This window comes from Aythya fuligula, chromosome 4, assembly GCF_009819795.1.
Source record: "Aythya fuligula isolate bAytFul2 chromosome 4, bAytFul2.pri, whole genome shotgun sequence".
Lineage (NCBI taxonomy): Eukaryota > Metazoa > Chordata > Aves > Anseriformes > Anatidae > Aythya > Aythya fuligula.
The window spans coordinates 68762577-68785821 of NC_045562.1; the positions used below are offsets into that span (position 1 = coordinate 68762577).

At 45.3% G+C, this 23245-nt stretch overlaps 1 protein-coding gene across 3 annotated transcripts in view; it reads right to left on the minus strand.

Annotated features, from left to right (window-relative positions):
* The window catches only part of FGFR3 (fibroblast growth factor receptor 3), a 52094-nt gene that overhangs the window by 19307 nt on the left and 9542 nt on the right, over window positions 1–23245 (minus strand). For all 3 annotated transcript variants that reach the window (XM_032186482.1, XM_032186481.1, XM_032186480.1), the window contains exons 2-4: window positions 13235–13498; window positions 8650–8703; window positions 2688–2857 (exon numbers count right to left, since the gene is read on the minus strand). In XM_032186482.1, the coding sequence (XP_032042373.1) occupies window positions 2688–2857; window positions 8650–8703; window positions 13235–13498 (488 nt within the window). The remainder of the gene's footprint in view (window positions 1–2687; window positions 2858–8649; window positions 8704–13234; window positions 13499–23245) is intronic.

Consider the following 23245-nt stretch of genomic DNA (forward strand, 5'->3'; position numbering starts at 1 on the left):
ACAGGGACTTTGGACCCTGAACAAAGACATGATACTGCGGAACCACGGGCATAAACTTGGGGAAAACTTGTTTGGGAACTTTTCTAGCAGGAACAGGGCTCTTTTTTTAGGTTGACACTGGGTCTAGACTTAAAGGATAATAAAAAGGGATGTTCCCAAGTTCGGATAATTGCTGTACTTGATAAAACACTAGAAAAAAGAGGTGACTTAGTGCAGACATTAATCAAGTTGGTGAGATACTGGAAGTCCCTCTGGTTTATTTGGTGTTGTCATTCTTGGCTTCTTGTGAAACAAACATTTGCAGACACACTTGGAAACTCAGTCGGTGTTTGCCAGACTGGTATGTGCAATGGTCTGGGGAAGGGATAATCCCCTATCTCCCCTCCCCCTCGATCTTCCCTTCTAGGGTCATTTAACACACACAGGCTTACGATATTAGGGATTCCAACACGGATTTAACCATTAATGCTCTTTGGGAAATTTCATATGATAAGTCATATGAATTTCTTCTCTCTACCAGTTAAGGATGAACTGTAAGAAGATCAGTTTAGCCCGGGCCTTCTCTTTAGCCTGCCCTTCTCTCTTGCAGACTTTACAAAGGGCTCTGACAATCACACAGGATCTAAATGCCATTTGCGAGAGGCAGAAGTGGAACAGTGGTCAGCTTTCATCTGCTGACCACACTCCTTTCACAATCAATGTTTAAACTCTTCCGCACACTGAGAACAAATGAGAAAATTCCCAGCTCAAGGATTTCTGGGTTAAGACCAGATCTTGAGATGAAGCAAGCCAACCAAACTCTGCCAGATCTGGATCTTGCCCATTCTTTTCAAGCTACCTAATCCTGTTATGAAGCTAAGTTGTAACTGGGAATTTAAATCTTAAATACATGAAATACTGAAGAGGTTTTCACTTTCTTTTTCTGGTTCAAATCTTGGTTGATATCTATCAGTATTATTTATATTGGATGAGATTTACATTAGACAACTTATATCTAACCGTGGCTCAAGAGCAAAAACAAGCAAATAAGAGAAGGAAAATTACAGAGCGAGAAAGATGTCTTTATATCAGGAAAGGGACAAAGAACTATACCTAGACAGATAGAGAGTTTAAACCAATCTTGCTGTAATTGGCCTGACGTTGCCTTCAACAGCACTTTAAGCATTGGCTTGTTGCTGGAAGGTGCCCCTAGAGAAACAAAGCACAGCGATGCCAAAGACTCACTACTGTGTTGCAGAGGATGAAATGTGTCAATTTAAACTCAAGGATAGATTAAAACCACCGGGAAGTGGGTAGGAGAATTGCTTTCAGCTTTAGATTTTATTCTGCAAGCATAATTTAGTGCAGCTGATGTCACACAGTCTTGTAAAAAGCAGTTCAAACAGCGCACGCAAGCCTGAAAACATTTCATGATGATCCTTACAGCGTGCAATTAGTAAAAGATGCTTGTGCTTTGTAACTGTTATCTGCTGTAAGACTGTTTACAGACAGGAGTCTTTTCTCTCCTTAAATTTTCAGATCTAAAAGCAAGTGTGTCCTCAGCCTCATCCAGGCTGGAACGGGGACAGGGCTGAGGAGGGACCTTCAAAGGCTTCTCTGAAACAACCACAATAGGCTCTTTCAGGAACGGGCCTGAGCTAACAGGAAAGCAACAGCCCAAAAGCAGTGTGGGGAGGGAAGACTTTTTCGAATCCTTTTCTGGTTTCTGGAGCCCTGCACACTCCGCATGCCTAGCCCCCTTTCACGGCGTTACAGATGTGGTAGGCATCAGCACAGAGCTATTTAAGGTACTGATGAAGGTGCCTTTTGAAAAACCACCTTCCTTCCTCACCAGCAGCCCAGGGAGACGCCAGGCCTGGCAGGGTATAGGCTGAAAATGTCTGCTCAGGAGTCCTTCCTTCTGCTCTGGTATTGTCCTAACCAGCTACTGCCAGCTTTATGCTCCCCAGATATGTTTGATCGTGACCTCAAGGGGACAAAGGAACAACAACAACAAAATCAGAGCAGCAGATTTTCTTTAGTTACAAGTCCTCTCATTTGTTATGTACAGTAGCACAGAAACTTCTAGATAATTTGAGTGCACTTTTGGTGTCCACTTGAGCGAGAACATTTTCCAGAACACCTTATGGTAGAAAGGGAAGAAGGAGAAGGAAGAAGCCAAGGAGCAGATGCTATTACTCTGAAATAGGGTAATCTAACACTTGACCGAGGGTCAATGATTTATACCACAAGAATGTTAATGACCACCAACACAGCAGTCCAGCTCTTTGGTGAGGACCTTCCCACACCTTCAAACAACACAGAGTCATTTTTCCTTAAAAGCTATGAGTAGCTATGGCTTGGTCATGCACATCTGAATGCACTGGGCTGATCTCCAGAAATTAGGAGTATTATTACCTTCTCATTGCTGTCTACAACGCACCCATAAACTCAGCCTCATTTCTACCTAAACCCTGAATGGCCAGTATAGACAAACTCAGAGGGGATTAAGCCTTGAATCCTGATGGACAGCAGCCCTATCTAACACTTTGGTGTCAAACAATTGCTAGGACTGCCAGAAACATCCCCATTCCTGTGCAGTTGGGACCATGCTCTTACATGTACCGACATTAATTACAGTGAAACACAATTTCTTACAGTCGGTAGAAAAATTTTGACAAAACCAGAGATCCAAACCGAGGCCTTACCTTGATGCCCCCAATTCTATGCTCTCCCTTGAACTCTTTGCCGTTCTTCAGCCAGTAGATGGAGGGAGTTGGGTTGCCACCCGCCGGACATCGGAAGCGAACGGTGTTGGCGGCGGGAACTGCCAGCAGCTTCTTCTCCATCTTATCTGGCCGGGTCCAGAAGGGGACACCTGAGAAAAAGAAGACAAGCTGAACAGTCCCGTTTCTGCTGCAGAGGATATCAGCTGGTGAGCAGATGCATTTGAGGAGGCTTTGGCATGTGCGGAGTGACAGTTAAATTGCTACCTGCTGCAGTTAAGATAAATGACACAGAAATGCTTTCCAGCTAAATGACTCTTATAGATGTAGACAGGGTGTTTGCATTTTAGGTTTGTGATGAAAAGTTCATGACCAGGTTCTTGTCTTGGTAATGCCGGTGTAAGTCTAGAGTAGCTGCTTTTAAATCAACGGGGAGAGCTATCCCAGATCAGGGTGAGAGTTTGGCTTCAGTGTGTAAAAAGATACAGATGTACCTTTGGGACAATAGTAGTCAAGAAGCATGAAGAGCAGAATGATGTTGGAATTGTAAAAAAATGCTGATGGGCCAGCAAGGGAGCAGAGAAAAAGTATTAGCTGAGTGCTTTGGAAAATTTTGCTCCTCTGTGAGCATAAACATAGTGCAGCCTCCTTAAGGGAAGGAAAGGGAAAAAAAGACAGTGCCAAACTGGTTTATCATGTTTATGTTCTTAAAGTTCAAGTGATTTTAGTTTTAAAGATTCATGTTACCTTTGAACAGGGATAAGTTTTAAAATACCAGTGTTAGCATGAGATACTTTTTATAATCTGCCTTAAGTACAGCAATGTTTCTTGGCATCGTTACAAACATTACATATTAACTCCAAATTAAGGCAGCAGCGGCAGCAAACTTATTATTCTGGAAAGAAAGAAAGAGAAAGTTCTAAAAACAAGCCTCCCAAGCTTTCGTTTCTGCTTAAGGAAACACTGCAGAGCTGCACTCAGGGTGCTCGCCCTGCCAGCTCCATGCCCTGCTCCGAGACTGAAGGGAGACAAATGGGGGCACACTGTGTGTGCCTACCAAAATAGCAAAGAGGAGGCCAAGGAGTGTAACCAGTGCATGGGAAGGAAGCACCCACCAGCACACAGTACCCAACCCCACTGGCTGCAGAGCCCTGTGTGTTTCTGGCCAAGACAAACCGAAGGTGCTGGTCCTGCAAGACCTGTCTTGGAAAACATGGTGGCCACCAAAGCTGCTGGGAGAGCACCACTGCCAGCCTCTCCTGCAGTGGTGAAGATCACAGAATCACAGAATGGTTTGGGTTGGAAGGGACCCTAAAGCACATCCAGTTCCAACCCTTTTCCATGGGCACAGACACCTCCCACCAGCCCAGGTTGCCCAAAGCTCCAACCAGCCTGGCCTTGAGCACTGCCAAGGATGATACACTCACAAACACCACACAGGATCATAGCTCCACCTCAGTGAAGCCTCTGTAGCCCCTTCCTCTTCAATACAAGGGTGTACAAGGTTTTCCCTCTCCTTTCAAGCCTCTCTGAGCTGCACCCAAGCTGTTCCCTCTCTCCAGCACTTCCCAGCACAGTCGGCCCTGACATGTCAGGTTCCCTGAGCCCCATCCTGCTCCAGGTAGGGCAGTGGTGACCCCACCTTCCTTTAAAAACCACAGACCAGACACGAAAGTGCAACACAAACATTGCTCAGACAGAAACACGTCACAGCACTCTGCATTCCCAGGGGTGCACGAGGATTATGGGTTTTGAAGGCATGCAATAAGCACAACCTAGCAGGCCTAGCACAACTAAGTAGGCCTGACAAGAGTTTTACATCGTCTGCCTCTAATTTGGAGTGGCCTCCTCTCTTCCCAGCTGGAAATTCAATACTCAATTTTAACGTCAGCCTCACTGGACACATCCTGGGCAGGAGGGAGCCAAGGGGGCGTTTGCCTGTTTGCTTCTGCAGAACCAGGATTTCCCTCATTTCTCATAAGCATGGGTTTAGAGAAGAGCTGAGAGGATGCTGGCAAGCACCAACACCCGGCCCTTCCAGCAGATTCCCCCCTGCCCTGCAAGTATTACAAGGACAATTACAGCAAACACTGAGCAAAATATTGCCTTGGCTCCACCCGCACAAAGAGGGGAGTTTTTTTTGACAGTCCTTGGGGAGGTGTCACAGAGGGGGCTGCTTCTGCTGGGATAAATCCCGTAGGTGTTCGGTGGTAAAGCTCACTGCTGTGCAACCCACCTCCACAGCTCAAAGGGCTCAAGGGCTCTTCAATTCATGGCATTTGAGCTCCAGAGACTCTGCAGGCAGGCTCACAGGGCTCAGCTAAAGCATACACCATTTTAGCACCTGCATCTCATGCTTTCACACTTCTGCAGCTGGATGGCTGGACACAGGTGCCTCGGTAGTGTCACAACCTTTCCAGGGGGCAAAATTCAGTATTAAGGACTTGCATCTGCCCTCAGACTGCCTTGCACAACACGCCTCGACTCCTGTAAGTCAGCTCCATTTATCAGAGGAATGTGGTGTTCACCCGTGGAGTGCATACCTGTGCAGCAAAACTCGCTGTGAACAAACATCTGGGGAGGCCTCAAATGCTGCATGATAACATGGGCTAGATGGAAGCAGCCATTCACTTTCCAATATCTTAGAAAAACAGCAAAGAACTGCATGGCTCACACACCCGGACTTCCCAAGGAATTCATGCACTTTTCTTGGTGCTGCAGGGAGGGCTCAGGGAGAGGCCAGGCACTTCCAGCAAAGTCCCCACGTGCTGCTGCAGAGAAGGGCAGCTCTATAACCTGCTGCTTGTTATTCTTCTGAGTATCCAGGGATATTCTCCACATGGAGCAAAGGCAGGATGCGCTCCTCCCTCCTGCTGTTAGACAGGGCTTCTTCCCGGAGGGCATCCCCTCTGTTTGGGTGCTCTCCCATACGATTTGAGGCTTGGCACCCTGGGCTAACATCCCAAGCTTCCAACAACCAGGGCATCATGCACGGTGAACTGGAACTGGAAAAAAAGTGTCCGTGCATTCAACAAAGTGAGAACAAAGTGCCTTTGTTCTCACGCTCAGGAGTGGCGAACAAAAACATCAGTGCTTTTGGTTTACTGTGCCCTCTAAGTCCTTTCATTACTCCTTTTTAAAGGGGGTGAAATTTTTTGCTCAACTCTTCTGTTCACACAAAGCTTGCAAAGCTCCGGAGAATTTTGGGAGTGAGGAAGGATGAAAGACAGCAAAAAAAAATAATAATTCAGAGCCACTCTCTCTAAATTAATTACGAGCAATGATTCTGTATGTGCAGGTGTGAAAAAAAGGGATCCACAAACACTGTCGCCGTCCCTTTCCCATCATCAAGCACTAAGCCCGACCATCCGTTTTGTTTGTCAAAGACACTGGCCACCCATCCGCCTGGAATGACCAATTAAAAAACTGAGAGCGGTACTGGAATAATTAATACAGCCAAGCGCTCATTTAGCAATTAGGAGCTGCCACAAAATTCTGCAGCAGACAGAATCAACTCTAATTGTGTAATTTCCCCAGCTGACACCTCCGAGTACACAGTCAGATTTAATTGGAGATTATAGGGGCTCTTTGAAGGTGCTGGGGCAACGCAGCAGGGGCTCCAAACAAACAGATACAGAGGAGTAGGGAGCACTGGGGCAGAAGAGCACTGTGTGAAAAGGGAGTTTGGTTTCTGTTCCAGGGCCAGGAAAAACAGCTGTAGAGAACAGAGGTACTGGAAAGCCTCTTTTTGCAAAGGCGGATCGCAGTTCGTGACAAGGCTGCAACAAACGGGATGATGATTTGAAGTTGCTGAGGTTCCTCTTTCTTCTCTTTGGCCACCCATCTCTAAGTGATGCTGTCTCCACACTCTCCAAGCGTTTCTGGGCCAGATACTTCATTTCCGCTAGGTGAAACTTCTCATCCCCCAGCTTTGCTATTTCCAGCTTGGATTTCAACCGTCCTGGGTGAAATCTCCAAAATTAATGAGATTGGCTTCAAACTCATACCACTACTACTGTCATCTCTCCAAGCCCCTCTCTGTAAATATGAGGCTTAAAAACTCTTGAACAACACAAGCAAGCCAGAAAATGCACATAGCATCAGAAGGGGCCTGGAGAAATTATTACTCAGTGATGTGCAAAACGTGGCAACACGCAGTAAGAGAGTCCTGGACACATTATCTCCCTCTGCATAAGAACAACTCTTGGTTATATTTTGCTTTTGCGTGAGAAGCATTTATTGCCCTCAGTGCTCTAACTCCTGATGTCTGATGACCAGGCAGTAGCTCACACACCTCATTAGAGTACTTTTTGCCACAAGGGATGGAGGACATGGGATTTGAGCAGTCCACAGGACATGGCAGCTGGTATACCCACGCATCCTGCTCGGGATGGTCGAGCAGCCCCTGTGAGATGTCCCAGTGGCAGTGCTGCTGGGGTTAACACACAGCTCCCCACACTCAACAGAAGATCTGCCAATGTTAACTTGGGGGGTCTGACATTAAACAAAGCAACATAAAGTACATTCATGTCACCGCACACCACAAGGCTTCATCGCTCTGGCACTTGAAGCTAATCAACTGTTTTTAAAGCAAAAGAGAATCCAACTTTTTATAGCAAGACCTTTAAGCAAAGCCAGTGGTTACCTTCGGGTCTAAAAAAAGAGACAGCCTTGAAGTCAAGATGACCCAGAATACAGGCTATAAATACATGTGGCAAAACGTGTGTTTTCCCTCACCATGAAGAAAAACGTGTCTTTCTGTACCATAAAACAGCCCATGTTTTGTGATACCTGTTGCTAAGAGATGAAGTTTACTACAAACCACATTTAAAAAAGCACAGAGCGATTAATTGTGCTCATCAGAAGTTGCTCTGTAGCAAGAGCAAACCCTGACCAAAACTGACCCTTCCCATGTCTCCAGCAGGCTTCAACAGGCACTGGGAGCGCTGAGCACCTCTGCAAAGGTGCTCTTCAATGTGCGGGATCCAGCCCATAATTAGAAGCTATCAGAAAACCACTAACTGCTGCCGATGGGTTGCCTGGCACCGTAGCTCACAATTACTGTCCACATACTGCACGACACAGCGGCACAAATTTATTACAGTGGGAGACCTGTTTTAAAGAGTCCTCCAACGCTATGGGCAGGAGAAATTTTCCAGTCATGTTGAACTTCTGCCAACATACATAGCTGATTTGGAGTTCAAATGCAAGACATTTATTTATTAAAAACACATATGCACAGGCAGCTCGCTTTGCAGAAATATAAAGAGCATAATAAAACACAACACTAACGCCTATGAAGCATGTAATGATCCTGATTAATGATGTTTTACTTAAAGAAACAAGCACTGGGATTGAAAGAGATTCAGTGTAAAAAGCACTGAGGCTCTGTTCTGGGGCTCCCTTCCCCATGCGAGTCAAAGAAAAAGCCAGGAAAGCCAAAGGGGTTGCTCCTGCTTACGGCAGCAGTAAATTTGGCGCTTGGCTAGCGTGAATTTTATTCTCCGAGCTGCCTCTGCCTCCAGCCAAGATGCTTGTAAGGACCAGAATTAAACCCGCTAAAAATAAAGTAGACTAAGGTTTGTGATGTGTAACTGCAAGGTGTAACTTCAGCACAGTGAAAAAAGCAATGGCAGAGAGGCTTTGGCTGGATTTTAAGTGCAAGGAGAAATTATAACTTGAGTTCATCAAGTCAAATGCACAGAATCAAGCAGCTGAAAAAATCAAATATCAGTAAGATAACAGAGCAGCTGTACCACTCTGGCATCTATTTCTAAATTTCTGCTGCCAGGTCCAAAGAGTTTGCACTCCTGTCCTAAGGACACCAATTTCAACGTGACGAAGAGCTGCTGTCAGTCTAGGCATATATCCAGGTGAGCTACTCCACATGGCAGCCACATCTCTTGTAAAGGAAAGATCTCTGTATCTCATAAAAACAAATTACCTGTATCTTCTGACTCATCGTCGTCATCTTCATCATCACCCGACGAAGGCGAATCTAGGAAGAGAAGGGGAAAGAAATGAAGCAGAAAGAAGATGGCACATGGGGATGCTGTGTTGGATGAGGCTGCTGGTGTCAGTCCTCCAGCGAGAGAGGACATCTGAGTGATGTGTCTCCCTCCCCTGTACCTCCACCAGCCCAGGATGACCAGCCAGGAGCTTTCTAAACTAGGAGAGGGGGGCATGAACTTGCCAGTGCTCTGCCACTGGAGAGCAGGGCTCCAGTGCCAACTACTGCTCCATGTGCAAAGTGCTCTCCTCCTAAACACAAAAGCAATTCCAAAAGGGGAGATTTATTTTTGCAGAACAAGCTATCCCTGCTTTTTTTTTTTTTTTTTCCCCTGCATTCACACTGAAGACTTTTTATCTCACCAAGTCTCAGAACGACAGGTCAGCATTTCTAATTCACTTTCTCTGTACTGTTCTTTTAGCTCAGCATATCCCTGCTACATCTCCCTGTGTTAACTCCTTGCTAAACTACTCAGACCAAGGCTTTTAAAACTTCCCCTTGTAATCAAACCTCTCTCCAGATAGACATTTTGCTGGCTACTCCTTGACCCAGCTGCCTTCAGTTATATTCCTTCTATAGAGACACCTCGAGGCTGTAACTGAATACAGGTTAACAGGTGGGAATTTTCCATCAGTATCTCTCTGAAGCTTTCTGTACCCATTCTCTTGATGTGGTCTAACACCTCACCTTCTCCAAGCTGTCCACAATGAAACCTCCATCCCCCTCCCTGCCCGTGAACAACTACTGTAAATGTAAATCCCATGATAAAATAGCAGCTTAGTGTTTGATTTAGTTTTACGCAATTTAGTACAATTCAGTGTCTGGAAGATTTAGTGTCTCTGACTTTATATAATCTCCAGGAATTTCTTTTTAAAATAAAGGCAAAATGCTAACAATGCAGCAGCCTTTATATTCTGAGACAGAGGTAAAAGCACTTGGCACTAAGCACAAGAAAACAGGAAACTTTATGAGTGTACGACATGTGGCCAGAAAAGCAAAACACCAATTCAGACCAAGACTCCTTCCTAGGAAGATGCACTCGAGTTTTCTGCCATTCTCTAACTGGCCCAGCGACAAAAAGCTTGGAGGTAAAAATCAAAAGGGATGGAAAAGGTAGTAACAAACGTCACTTCTCTGCAGAATTTGAAAGGAACTTCCAAAGATACTCACTGCACACAGCAGCAAGTAACCCAGGAACCAGCTCCCTGCACCAGCTTGCAGTCGTGCATCATGCTTTGCACCTCTCTTTGGCACAGACTCAGGGCAGACATGAAGCACGTATCTCACTGCAGATCCACAGCTAGGGTCCTGCTGGCAGCAGATCCAGGGAAATGCCACGGGGCTTGCTGAAAGTCAAGTGCCTCTTTAGGTGTTTCAGCAGAACCAGCAGGTTTACTCAAGTCCTGGTGAAGGCAGAAACCTTGCCAAATACCCACCAGCATCGACAGATGAACGAGTACATTCTCAGCCCTGCACTCTGAGATTCGGTTACCCATATATTAACATGTGATCGCCGTTTACATCTGGTTTCAAATGAACCAATCGTGACCAGAGCAGCAGAATCAATTTTTAAACCAATTCAAAATGTTTGCACAAGAATGAGGAGAGTTTTTGACCTTGCTTATGTTTCATACGGGATCTCTGCAGGGAAGCTTCAGCGTGAGTTAAGACGAACTATCCCATGCTCAAAGCTACGCTCCTATACAGGTTACTAAAAACCACCTTCAAAAAATGACCAAAAATGTGTCAGCTATTTGTTAATCATTCACTGAACCTGTAATCCTTTCCACAAGACAACACCTATCGACATCAGCAAAAACGGCTAGATGCTACTCTGAAAGGGCTTTCTTTATGAGCAAGAAGGGCTTAATAATTTTAGTCACTCGGCTTGAGGAGCTTGGTCTTGGGTACTTTGAAAGCTCTTTTCGCTGATACCAGCCTGCAGCCCTTGCTGCTCATCCCAGGGGTGCCGCTCGGCCACTAAATCCAGAGGGCGTGCATGAAATGGCTGCAGAAGCAGAGCTTCTGCCAACAGGCCTGGAGATCAGTTTGGGCATGCAGTCTTCAGTTGTGATTCACATCAAGTGTTTGTGTTTTAAGAGGGCAGTACATTTCTTCTTGTGAACTAGTAAAGCAATCAAGCCCATGTCTGTCACTGGAGGCATTTTAAATAAATCAAAGCCTCTTACTAATCAGACTGGTTTTCAGTTTAGAGTAGCAGCTTCTCCCTTCTCAGGTACCTGATGCTTCCTAATGCTGACACCAGCTTTGTGCAGTCCATAACTATCTTGGTTTGTACCCATCACCTGAGTGCCCTCCAAACCCCAGAAGGGTCTGCAGGGACAGAAGTGTGTCTTGCCAGCATGACTACACAGCATGCCCACCTGGAAAAGCCCTGAAATGCCAGCTCCAGCATCTCCTTGCTCTACCTTCAGCATCAGCCATCTCACTGGGCACACGACGTTGCTGCGGAAGAGCTGGTTTGCTGCGACCTCAGAACTCATGGTCCCAAACTGGAAAATCCTGGTACGATCTGGAAGTTGCTCTCAAAAAGGGACTTAGGTGCCTATCAGCTGCTTTGAGTATTACATCTTGTCAAGCCAGCCTCCTTTGCTCATTTACAGGTACAGATCAGAGCAGTTCCAGTTCATTAGTACGGATTTAACCCGGTTTAACAAAGAGAACAACTCCAGCCCCGTACATCAGATATCCACATAAACACCCAGCGAGACATCTGAGCTAATCGCTGGTGTTACCTTTAAGAAGTGGGAACGCAAACCACAGATCTCAGATAACAATCTCCTCTCCGCAGCGGAACACTGAGCAATCAATAACAATTATGAAGAAATATCTGAGCGTATGAGAGGCGCCACTATTGCCACACCGAGCAGGGCTTCAAAGTTTGGAACAAGTGCTGCTGACAACTAAAATGGAGACTCCCACATTACCAGCACTTTGGTGGTAATGACAGTGGGCTAATAGAATCAAAGACTTGTAATGCTGTCAGAAAGCAGGTTCAGGTTACTCGCTTGTTCTTAAGCTGTTATTAGCTATTATTAGTGAAGAGGAAAAACACAGGGGCTTAAACTTTCTAAAAGCAGAGGATTATCAGCCCTTCCACTATTAAAACAATTTCTCACTTTACAAACTTTTGGGGCTGGCAGCTGTTTCATTTGAATGTGTAACCAGCTGCCCTCTTCTGCTTCCCTGCTGCCCCTTGAACTCAAAAGCATTTTAATGTCACTTAAAAAAAGAGAGAGTAACGTTTCTAACAACCTGCAGTTCCTTGGGTAGTCCCAATAATCGTACCTAGTTAAAGAAAGCCTTTCAAGGGCCAAATACTTCTTTAACCATTTAATTGATATGACCTTGAAGCATTCACAGCAATCTCCAGTAACGTTCAATGAAAAGCAGATGTTGGTGAAGGCTTGCTGAAACGAGCTTTTATTCTCACGATGGTTTGATTCTCTCACTTACACAAAATCCTGTTTCTGGCAAGAGAAAGACCTTTATGGAGTGGATGTGATTTGCTATCACAGACATCTCTGTGTTTGGTTTTCAAATGGAGCCCCTTGCTTTTTGAGGAAACACAACCTTTGGAGGCAAGGACCTACTGTGTTGGGAATACTTGAGAAGGCTCCAACAGCACATAGGGGAAGAAAAGTTTTCAAAACCTTAGATCTACAAGGGGTTAATTCTTCTGAAAATTCAGGCCTCTAGTCTGTGTGATTAGGAGGCTTTTTATCAGCTCTCAGTGACAGATATTCTCCTACCAATGCAGCAATGTGAAATCATGAAGATGAGCTTAACGTTATTTGTTAGCTATCTGGGAACAACATTTTTTTCTGGCACCCTCTGTTGAACAATCCAAGCTTAGACAGCTTGTAGCTGTTCTGTCCCACTGTCCCCATCATGGAAAATATGGCCAAGCAAATGACAGCATGTGCTTTGCTAACGCACCACTTGTTTGCAATATATGGTTTGCAGCAAGTACCTCTCATGAAGCACATATTCTAGATATGCAGTCTGCAGATAAGCTAGTTCTGAAACGAACTAGTCATTTGCAATAACTGGGGTGGAGGGAAGAGATATTTATCAGCTAAAATAGGGATACATTGTTCAGGAACCTCCAGCTTTGACATCCAATTCTGCCACTGATTTGCCACATAAGGTAAAAAAAGTCACTGAACCTCCCTGAGCCACAGTTCACTCACTAAAGACTTCAAAGGCCCATGTAGCACTGCATCTATTTGAGTGTTAAGCAGAATTTGAGGTTTAATCTGACCAGTACTGTTTCCAAGTCTCTATCTTAACATCAAGTTTTAACATTTGGTACAGACATGCAAGCATTCTTTGATTGTTTTTTTGTTTTATAGACTAATTACTGCCAGGGGTTGCTGGGGAGGTAAAGACCTACCAAGTATGGAAAAACACTGCAAAGCACCAGCTATGTTGAGCATGTGAAGGGGCAAAAATACAAAAAAAAAAATCAGTGAAGCAGCCGTGTTTCTGCACATACCTGTAACTCTGACTGTAAAGTTTCCCAGGACTTCGTTGGAATGCCTTGGCTTGCAACTGTAGAGCCCCGAGTCATCATAAGACACATTGATTATCTTCAACAGTTTTTGTCCAATATGAGTTCTGTTGGTAGGTGCAATCCCAATACCATCTTTAAACCAGAAAACTGACACAGAAGAGCCTTGGGTGTTGCAAGAAAGTTCAATGGTATCTCCACTTCCAAACACCAACTCTTCCAGAAAGGCGGTTTCACTCCTCAAGTATTCTGCAAAAGGAAAAAGACATGGGAATGAGTAAGAGCAGGTATCAGAGAACAGAACAGCAAGCCAAAACAAAACATATCTTCTATTTGCCCTACAGATGCTTCTATGTACCCAGACCTTCTTGATGGAGGTGAGACTTGTGCACCCCCCCAGGTAGGCACTAATGCAGAAATGCAGCTCTGCACAAAACAGCCAGGTCTCTGGCTGATCTGTAGAGATTGCTTCAATGCTGGAGGGACCAGAACATGAAAACCCCACCAGGTGCATCACAAAATACAGCACAGATCTCTTTGCAGGGTCATTGCAACACACAACATTGCATGTGGGTGGTGGTCTGGCAGAAGTAAGTGTGCGAGAAGAATAGTTTGGTCTCTGGATCTCGACTTCTTTATTCCTATGAGGCTGTCCACAAGTGCTGTAGGACTCAGCAAGGAGCAGGAATAGGGATTAACCCAATTTTTCAAGTGACTCTGGGTGGCCCAAAGGCAGCCTCTGCAGGCTGAAGGAAACAAGGAAGAAGGCTGGACAGCAGACAGACTGGAATAGCTAAAATGTTCCCACTTACTAGCCCTCTGCTCTGTGCAACGAAGGTGTGCAGAACCAAAGACCACACATGAAAGGTGAAATTCCTCAGATCAGTCCACCTACCAGCTGCAGAGGCCTGTTACACCAGTGAAGACAGGGAAACCTGCTGTGGGCTGGGGAGTTTTTTAGGGTTACAACAAAAGGAAAGGTTCAGACTCAGAAGTCTTTCCAAGAAGGAACACGAGACATGCTAAAAGTGTGATTCCTTGGTCTCATGGTCCTCTGACTCATTTTGCAGTGACATGTAAACTCACTTTAGACATGTAATAATTTCTTCCTCTTTTACACCACTTAAAAAAGAAGACTCATCCCTCCCCAGCTGCCCTCAACCCCCCTATATGAACAGCATGAGCACAGTTTCCCTGCCTTGTCTATGCTAAACAACATTTCACTTTGCAATGCCCCATCTGTTTCTTTCTGGCTTCTACCAGCTCTGAGATGTGCTCCACCATACACAAGTCTTCTTGGTTTTGTACACTATGTATTGCACAGGATCCTAATCTGCAGAGAAGACTCTCTGGTGCTAAGATTACACAATTAACAAATAAGAAGTAATGCAAAACAGACCAGTCTGAACCGACTCCCATGATCTAAATCCAGGCAGCCCACAGGTGGCCCAACTTTACCTCTGATAGTAATCAGATATGGATAGAGATCCTAATTCTGCAGCTCAAGCACGTGCATAATTAGAATTTAACTGTGAAACCACCATTTCAGCAGCTCAGCACACCTGTTTACGGGGCACTGTCTTCAACTTGCTCTTTGCTATTAAGTGAAAGAATTGGAACAGATTATACAATAAAAATATATTACTTTTCTCCTCTTGTCATGCAAGTTTTCATACTTGTGGAAATTTAAATATACAAAAATGCTTCAGTTGATAGTCTTACATGGTAAAATCGATGAATTCTAGGGGCCTAAAAATGTAGTATTTCATGGGAGGTATCATTCTGTGATCCCGCAGTAGGCAAAGCCCACACACATTGGGGTCACAAAGCACCTTTCCCTAATTCCCTGGCAGCAATTCCAACTCAATTATTTTTGGTTTTGGCCAGAATGCTGTGGTCTTCATACAGTTAAGGGTTTCTTTTTAATATATATTATTTTTAATGAGAAAATTTTCCCTTAGAAATATACACTTTTAGTAAAAAGAGAAAGATGAAGGAGTACCAGCATCCCCATCATTCCTGCTATGATGCCAAGTGCTTGCCCACGGTCTCTTCCCAGCTGGGGGGAGATCCTTGGGGAAATATGGTTGAGAAAAAGAAATGTTCAGCACCAGGTAAACAGGAATTTTCTATTTTAAATGTTCATTTCAGGGTTTTGCCTCTCTTCTCTGGACTTTTTCATTGGTATCAACTTTGGCTTCCGATAAAAAAGCCCTGTATACAGCTCTGCACTTGCATGGCTGGCTACTGATCTTTCTTTATTGACTCGGATGGAAGCTGTTGCTAATTTAATCTACTGGAAAACAAACCCCATGCAGCTGCACCATTCCTCCATACAAAACACACAGTTTTACCTGAGCTGTTTGCCAAATGATCAAGACTTGTATATTTTGGCTTTTGTATCGTAAACCTATCAAACAGGAACAAGCCCAAACCAAACTGTACCATTCAACCATTTAAAAGGAAGTCATTCTTTTCTTAAAACCATAATGAACCCGTGTTAATGACAAAGTGACAACGTAGCTTCCTGTGGAAAGGAGCCTCATCTCTTGTTCCTGACACCTTCATTTTGACATCTCTGCCCTCAATCTCCCCCAGCTGGTCTCCAGCAGATATCTGATGCCCGTTAAATACACACTTCAGTCCTCCTGACTTTATTCCCATCGACTGCATGCAATATCTGGAAATTCGAAGGAGTGGTGACTTAAAAGGAGAACGTTACTGATGGTTTCAATCTTGATTCTTTAAACAGCTTTTCAAGTTTCAATTTATATGCCCATGGCTAAACAATAAACAGGACCTAAACTGAGGACCTCTACAAAGTACTCCAACGTGCACTGAAGTGCCTGAGCCCTTTGCCTAACTGGGATCTTGGACAGTGTTCTTTTACTGTTATTATTTCTCAACTGGCCATCAGGCTGGCGAGCAGAAACCTACATCTCCAACCACATCTTGGTACAGGGTTTAACACAGAGAGGCTGAGTCCTCCTGGGGACCTGGGGAGGGTTTGTCTTCCTTCTTCACACTGCATCTCCCACTGCTAGCTGATAAAGAAACCGGCAGGGGGAATGGGCACCGAGCTCTCCCAACACAGTTGCTTCTTGCATCTGAACACACACCTGACGTAGGCACTCACAAAATGTCCCGCTGCAAAGCAGCGCTGCTGGGAAGAAGCTTTCAGACTTCAGATGGGGTTACAACTCCCATCACCCGAGTATCAGTCCTGCATCCTAAGAAAACCATCCTCACTGCTGGCAAACAGCTATCCCCTTTGAACCTAAAGCGTTTCTGCTGCCAGTCAGGTTATGAAGGTCCCCCCACACCACCCTCCCAAAGCAAACTCCTACTGGGATTAAGCCAACCTTAAGAGCATCTTTTCAAACCCCGCAGCAGAGAGCTGTAAGCACGGGCTTCCCCAGGTAGGAACGACGGGATCAGCTCATGTGAGGACTATGGGAGGCTGCTCTGCCTCTTGCTAGCAGCGCCAGGTTTAATGAGTTTGCAGCTTTAATGGGTTTGTAGTGAGAAGGAGGCAATTTAGGCTGTGGGCTCCCAAGATATGATTCAAATTCAACCATTTATTAGTTTAGCTGAAGCTGTAATGAGTCGAGAATTACCAAGAGACACTTCCGAGGAAGATCTGCACTTGCAGCGTTACTGCTGCTGCCCGTAGCACGCAGGCTGCAGAGGAAGAGGCAATTTTTGGACTTTTCAGCAGAGCAAAAAGGCAGTGAGTGACTCGCTGGGAAGCACCTTCCACAACCACCTTCCACAACAAGAAGCAGCTGGCCCAGCTATACCAAAATGCTTTTGTGTGGATTCACTTATAAGGATAAGATACTTCATCTCTGTAGCTGCTTGGCTCATCCCAGCGATAATTCACTTTCTGTGTGGTTCAGAGCTCTGCGTACTTAAGTGTGTCAGTATTTCCATCAGATGTCTGCTCCTCTTAGACATCAATACTTGTTTCGGGCTGAGCCTGGAAGTGTTTTATTTGGGTTTGAACGCAGGCAGCTATCAAGAGCTGCAGGAGGATATATGGGGATTTACTTCTCCTGGGCTGATTGATATTCCTGGACTGCCTATCGCTCCCCAAAATCTTCAAGCCAACCTGCACCCTGGCTGGTGCCCTCCCTGGTTTTGGGGACTATTTCCAGGTGCTGTGACACAAGGCACCACGGCTGCTCTGGACAGTGAAGGACGATGGTGCCTGGGGGATGCTCAGTGGGGTGGGATAGCCCCGGGACTTTGGACAGGCTTCAGGCCAAATATTCCTCACAACAATCCGGAGCCCTGAAAATCCCAGGGAGGTTCTTCCGTGATCGTTTCACAGCTCAGCGGTGACATCAACGAAGCGGCTCCAGTGGCTCACGTGTAAGTGGAAAGCATTTTCCTCTGTTCAAGCCGTATTTGCCGTGTTAATAAGCAGAAAGATACCAGCACTCCACTCGTTTCCCTCTGTTGGTTAATTCAAAACTCTTTTCTCGTTCTATGTATTTTATTGCTCTAAATCCACCGTGACAGGATATATTATAGGATCACGGGGTAACAACCACACCGAGCTTTCTCCTGCACAGACTGGTGTCCTGTTCCTAGGAAAAACTCATTACAGCCACTGAGCCCACGGCTCACTGCTGTAGGGACACAGAAACATCCCCATGCCCTGCATCGCTGGGATGAACGAGGCCACAGTGCCAGAGAGGACACCGGTTATCCCCACGCTCAGACCACTGCTGTCTCCTCCTTGTGGGGTCAGTCCCGGTCTCTACTAAACTGTCCTGTGCTGTTACTGGAGGCCATGGTATTATTATCCCCCCCCAGCTGTCTGATGGAAAAATGCAGGAATAAAATAAAGCACTTTCTGCTTTCAACTGTCCCACAGTAAAATCTGAGCAAAGAATCCTTTATTTTTTCTTTTTTCCCAAAACCTACAGCATGTTTTTCCCTTTCCCTCCATGCAGGCTGGCCAGTCTGCACCACGGCAAGAAGCCAGCTGTGTTGAGCCCAGTTTCCTCCGGCTGCAACCCAGTAAGTCCTAGTATGAAGTTTCATCAGCCTGATCCCTCTGAACAGAGGGCTCCAGCTTGCTAGCTACGCTGTGTCCCCCAATATATGTATGTCCTCCCCTCAGGGGCTTCTGTCATGGAAAGAGCAAGCCCCATGGATGAAAATGGGAATAAACCTCTCTTTTCTGGCTACATGTTGTTCCTTTGGGATGTGCCATCATTTATAAGGGCAGCCAGGAGGGCTGGCAAGCAGTGACAAGCAGCCACCGTGCCAAACCCCGTGCCAGCATCCTGCAATGTTCCCAAACCAGGATGTGCCACCCCCTTCCCAGAGCGGCACACAGGCCCCAGGGAACATTGAAACCCACCCAAAAAGCCCCAAACCTGCCACCAAGCAGCCCCCAAAGATTAGTCCTCCCAGTGAGACCACAGGGAGCAACAAGGAGCGGGGGCATGATAAGATGGTGGGGCTGCCTGCTCACCCCATCCCTGCCTCATAAGGGCAGAAAAGATTGGTGGAGCGGTAGGAAAGTGAGCCCATCTCTGGTCACCCTTACAGCACCGCAGTATATATCAATTGTTATATATTTATATTTAATAATATATTATTATTTTTGGCAACGTTTTATGCAAGGTAAAGCTTCGCCTTTTTCTGCAGCATGTGTGACGGTGTCAGTGCAGCATCCCTTCCCTGCCACAGCCCCACCAACCTGGGCAGAAGGGGCACCAGTGAGCACATCCCCAAGGGATGCGTGGCTGAAACAACATCATATCCAGCAGTGAGGCACAGCCAAGTTATCTCCTCCACTCAACAAGGCTCCTGAGTGTTCACACCTCTGCAAAACCCCAAACCCTGTTCACTTCTGTAAGCAAAATGACTCGGTCACTTCTGTAGAAGCCTAACCTGTTACTTAGATATTTGCCTTTAGGAAATGATGCCTGAAAACAGTTTGCTTCAGCCATTTCAAGGGGCTGCTTTATCTTTTACCTGCTGTCTTTGCTCCTGGGTGTGTGTGTGGGGGGGGGGTTCTGGAAAAGCTTAAAATAGCTTTCCTAATAATAAAGAAAGGTAAACTGTTTATACAGTATTACCACTGCAGTGCCTGTGTGACTGCTACCAGACAGCCTTAACAAGTGTGCTATGTTCTACTACCACCCAGGGATTTATTTTATTTATTTATTTATTTATTTTTAGATTTGTGTATTAGGAGGAAAGCAAACTTTCTTCCTAGAGAATCTCCAGAATGATAACCAGGTTTAATTCGCAAGTCATATGCATTTTTTTCATAAACAAGAGATTATGGGAAAAAAAACTCTCTAGTGTTTAGCTTGGCTATCCCCAACAGCGACTTTGGAAGGGCTTCTCAAATGGAAAAGCAGATGTTGCAAATCTGCCTTATCTACGGAGCAACTGTTGACTCTGTTGTGCAAATCCTAATTTACATCTGCATGAAAGGTTTCAGAGATTAAATGGCATTCAAGAAGGAATATTAGCTTTTCTCCCTCCCTCCAGCCCTCCTTTGAATGGATTTACTACTGGCAATTAGCTTTCTGTTCCACCGGCCAAGTAGAAAACAGGATTCATCAGGACTCTACAGTATCCTCCTTTTAATGGACTGTTTTCTCAAATCACCCAATTCAGATGCTGAGAGTTAGAAGAAGAAATAAATCGTCACAAAGCTAAAATAGTTACAAAAACACTTTGGCTGGGAGGATTTCCCTGTGGCACTTGGAAAGCCCTAAGGAGTAAAAAAAAAAAAAAAGGAGAACAAATCAAAGGGGTCTCCTGGCTACACCCAGGAAAAATGGGAATGCAAAACCCCAGGAACACAAAGCTTTGGTTGCTGCTGAGAGCAGAGTGCCTGTCCCAAGGACAGCCTTCAGCTGGGAGTTTGCTGGCTTAAAGGAACAGACACTGATGGGTATTTTCCTTAAAGTTTGGCCAGATTTTCATTTGTTCCTCTAATGAAAAAAAAAAAAAAAAAAAAAAAATAAGAAGAAAAAAAAGCAGCTACCATCCATATCTGTCTCACAGTTCTGTGCTTTTTTTTTTTTTTTTTTTCTGAAGTAAAGAAAACCTAATGAAATGTCCTCCGCTTCAACATCAGTGGTTCCTGAAGATGGGGAGTGGGGATGCTGATGTCCCCGGGCATCCCGTGGGAGCTCTTTGATTGTGCTGAAGCACCTCAAGGATGCCCACACAGATGGTTCCTGTTCTCCCAGGTGCCAAAGGCTTCGTGTTGGACCTGCTTTACTCAAGAGGAGGCCAGCAACGAGCTCTCAGCAGCCCACACACAGTCATACCCAGCCCACCTCACCCAACCATGGTGGCCAAACACGGTCAACTTGGACCTCTTCCTACACATGGTAGAGGAATGGGACGCTTGATGGGCTGATCCTAGGGGAAGCACAACCATGGGTTCTCCGTTTGGTGTCTGCCTCCTGTTGCCTCAGGAGTGGTGGCCAACTCAGCCCCAACTTTCAGATCCATAGAGTGACAAGCTGGTTTGGGAGAAGTGAGGCCAAAATCACTGGCTGCACAGAGTAGCACCAGTGTCCTAGCTTGGTCTCAATAGGCCGATCCTGTCACAAAATGGTTGAGGTTTTATATTTGTGCTCCTCATGCCCAAGGAAATTAAAAAAAAATCATCACTGTAGTGTGTAAATGACAACCACAACTGGATGAAACCAGTGGAGGCAGTTACAGAAACTGAGGCCTAGACTGAGGCTTCCCAGCTTCCTAAAGGCCTGAGCAAAGCTCATCCCCAGCCTCCACTGAAGGAGGACTGGGTCCCAGAACCATGCCAAAATGCACAAAACCCAGCACAGAGAGGTCCTGAGCAAACCCAAGCTCTTCAGGCATCAGCACACCATGCTGGCCTTCCTGGACCAGGCCACTCGGCTGGGTCCTCCTCTACACTCATGTCCTTCCTAAAATCCTTCAAAAACTCATCACGTTGAGAGTTCTCGACCTCAGGGCAGGTTTTCAGCTATCTGGTGCATGCTAGCAGAACATGCAGCACCTTTTCAGTGCCCTTGCAGACATTTTTTTTAAACGATACGTAGTCACCAGGCCCAACAGTTGAGGTTCACCTCAGAGGAAGTTTCTATGAGATGCAGACCCGGAATAGTGGGAATACAATTCCCAGGCTGGTCCAGACGGGTGCCTGTGATGCCTTCCTGAAGTGGGTTTTGAGATCACATGGTGCTAGAAAAAATTTGCCATAAGGCCCCAACCTTTCCCCTTCGGTTCACAGCTATGCAGCCACCAAATCCCAGCGCCTCTGCGTTTCCCTTGCACTTCTCATGTGCGCTCCTCTAATCTTCATTTAATGCAGGCAGCTGGCTGTAAATACCCCAGAACAATGACTTTAATCCTAAGTATCCTGGAGCCCCCCTTCTTCCCTGCACCAAAACTGACAAAAAATAAAAAGAACAGCCTCATGACAGCAAGATGGAGAAATCCAAGCTAGCCACTGGGCCAAAAGAGCAGAAAGGCACAATGAGCTAAATTTTGCCTGGCCCGCTAATTAAAAACGGAAGCGACCATACTCTGGAGCCAGCGATGGGAGGTGGGGGGAGTTTTCATGCTATTCAAAACCCGGCTTCCAACTGGGACCATATTCACTCCACATTAATTGTCATTCCAACTACGAGTGTCCTAGTTTCAAAATGAAAACTACTCTCCAGCGTAGCTAGTGAAAACCAACACCAGTTTCAAGGCATTAAACAAAATTTATTGATTGCATTTTCCCACCCACTAAAACTTTAATAAGCATTAAACCTCAAACTCCTGGCCCTGTTTCCTCCCTCTACCCTTTCTCTCCATAAAAAGGGTCAGGCCCCTCTATATGGAGATTAGGGCTTAATGTTTGGTATTTGTTTATGAGCCTATCAATTGCCTCTATTTCAGGGGGGGAAAAAGCACATCTGAAAAAAAAAAAAAAACCCTCTGGTACACACGGATTAAGAGAGGGCAAAGGTTTAGGGTAGTTTCTTTTTTTTTTTTTTTCAACTGATTGTGGGTTTTAGATATATTACTGATCATGTTTACAATGAATGAAAATAAGTAAATATTCCCCTCTTTGCAAGCTTCCCTTGAGTTACATAAAATGGCATTTTTCAAAGATCCCTATTTCTCAGTAAAAAGACACAGAACTTCAAGGCCTCTCTGCTCGCTGTTTTCAGCTGTGTAAAAGGAAAAAAAAATAATTTGGGGGCCACTCTGTCTGCATTCTTAGCAAAGAAAACAAAGGCCAAACATTTGAAATGCAAAGGTCAGTGATTAAGCCCAGAAATCCATATCTAGGCATCAAAATGAATAGCCAGATTTTAAGAGTGCTTAAGTGCTTTAAATGCAGAGCCTGACCTGGCTCAGCATCTTTCAAAACCAAGCCTGTTATTTCAATGCCTCAAGCGAGATGGAGGTGCCAGGTACCCAAATTGCAGAAGTCTAATCTCCTTTTCGTGAAGGCTGAGCCGTTGTAATCTAAAGTCGCGAATGACAAACCAAGATTTTATTAGTTAGAAAGCACATCTCACTAAAGCTGCAACACTTTGCCCTTCTGCTAAACTCAACGCTTACCCTTCAGCGTTACGAGAAAGAGTTTTGAGAGATGGCAAAAGAAAAGCAGTTGTAGAGAATTCTTTTATTTCTCCTCTTTAAAGAAGGCTGCTGAAGGGATTAGACAGCTTGGAGTTCACTGCTCTGTTAAATCAACCTTACAGTATTTTTTCAGCTTGTTTGACTTGCTGTTTCTGTATACATTTTGTGTTTTCACCTTTCTGCATTCAAATCCCATGCTAGCGTTTGTTCTGGGCTTCTCACAGGAAACTTGGTCAGCTCTTTATTTGTATTAAGTCTATGGAGTTATAGAAAACAGACTTGGAAAACAATCCCTAAATTAGCAGGACTTACCAGCATACATGCCTAGGCGCACACACACGGAGCGCCGCATACCATCCTACCCGAACGCGGCGTTTTATCATT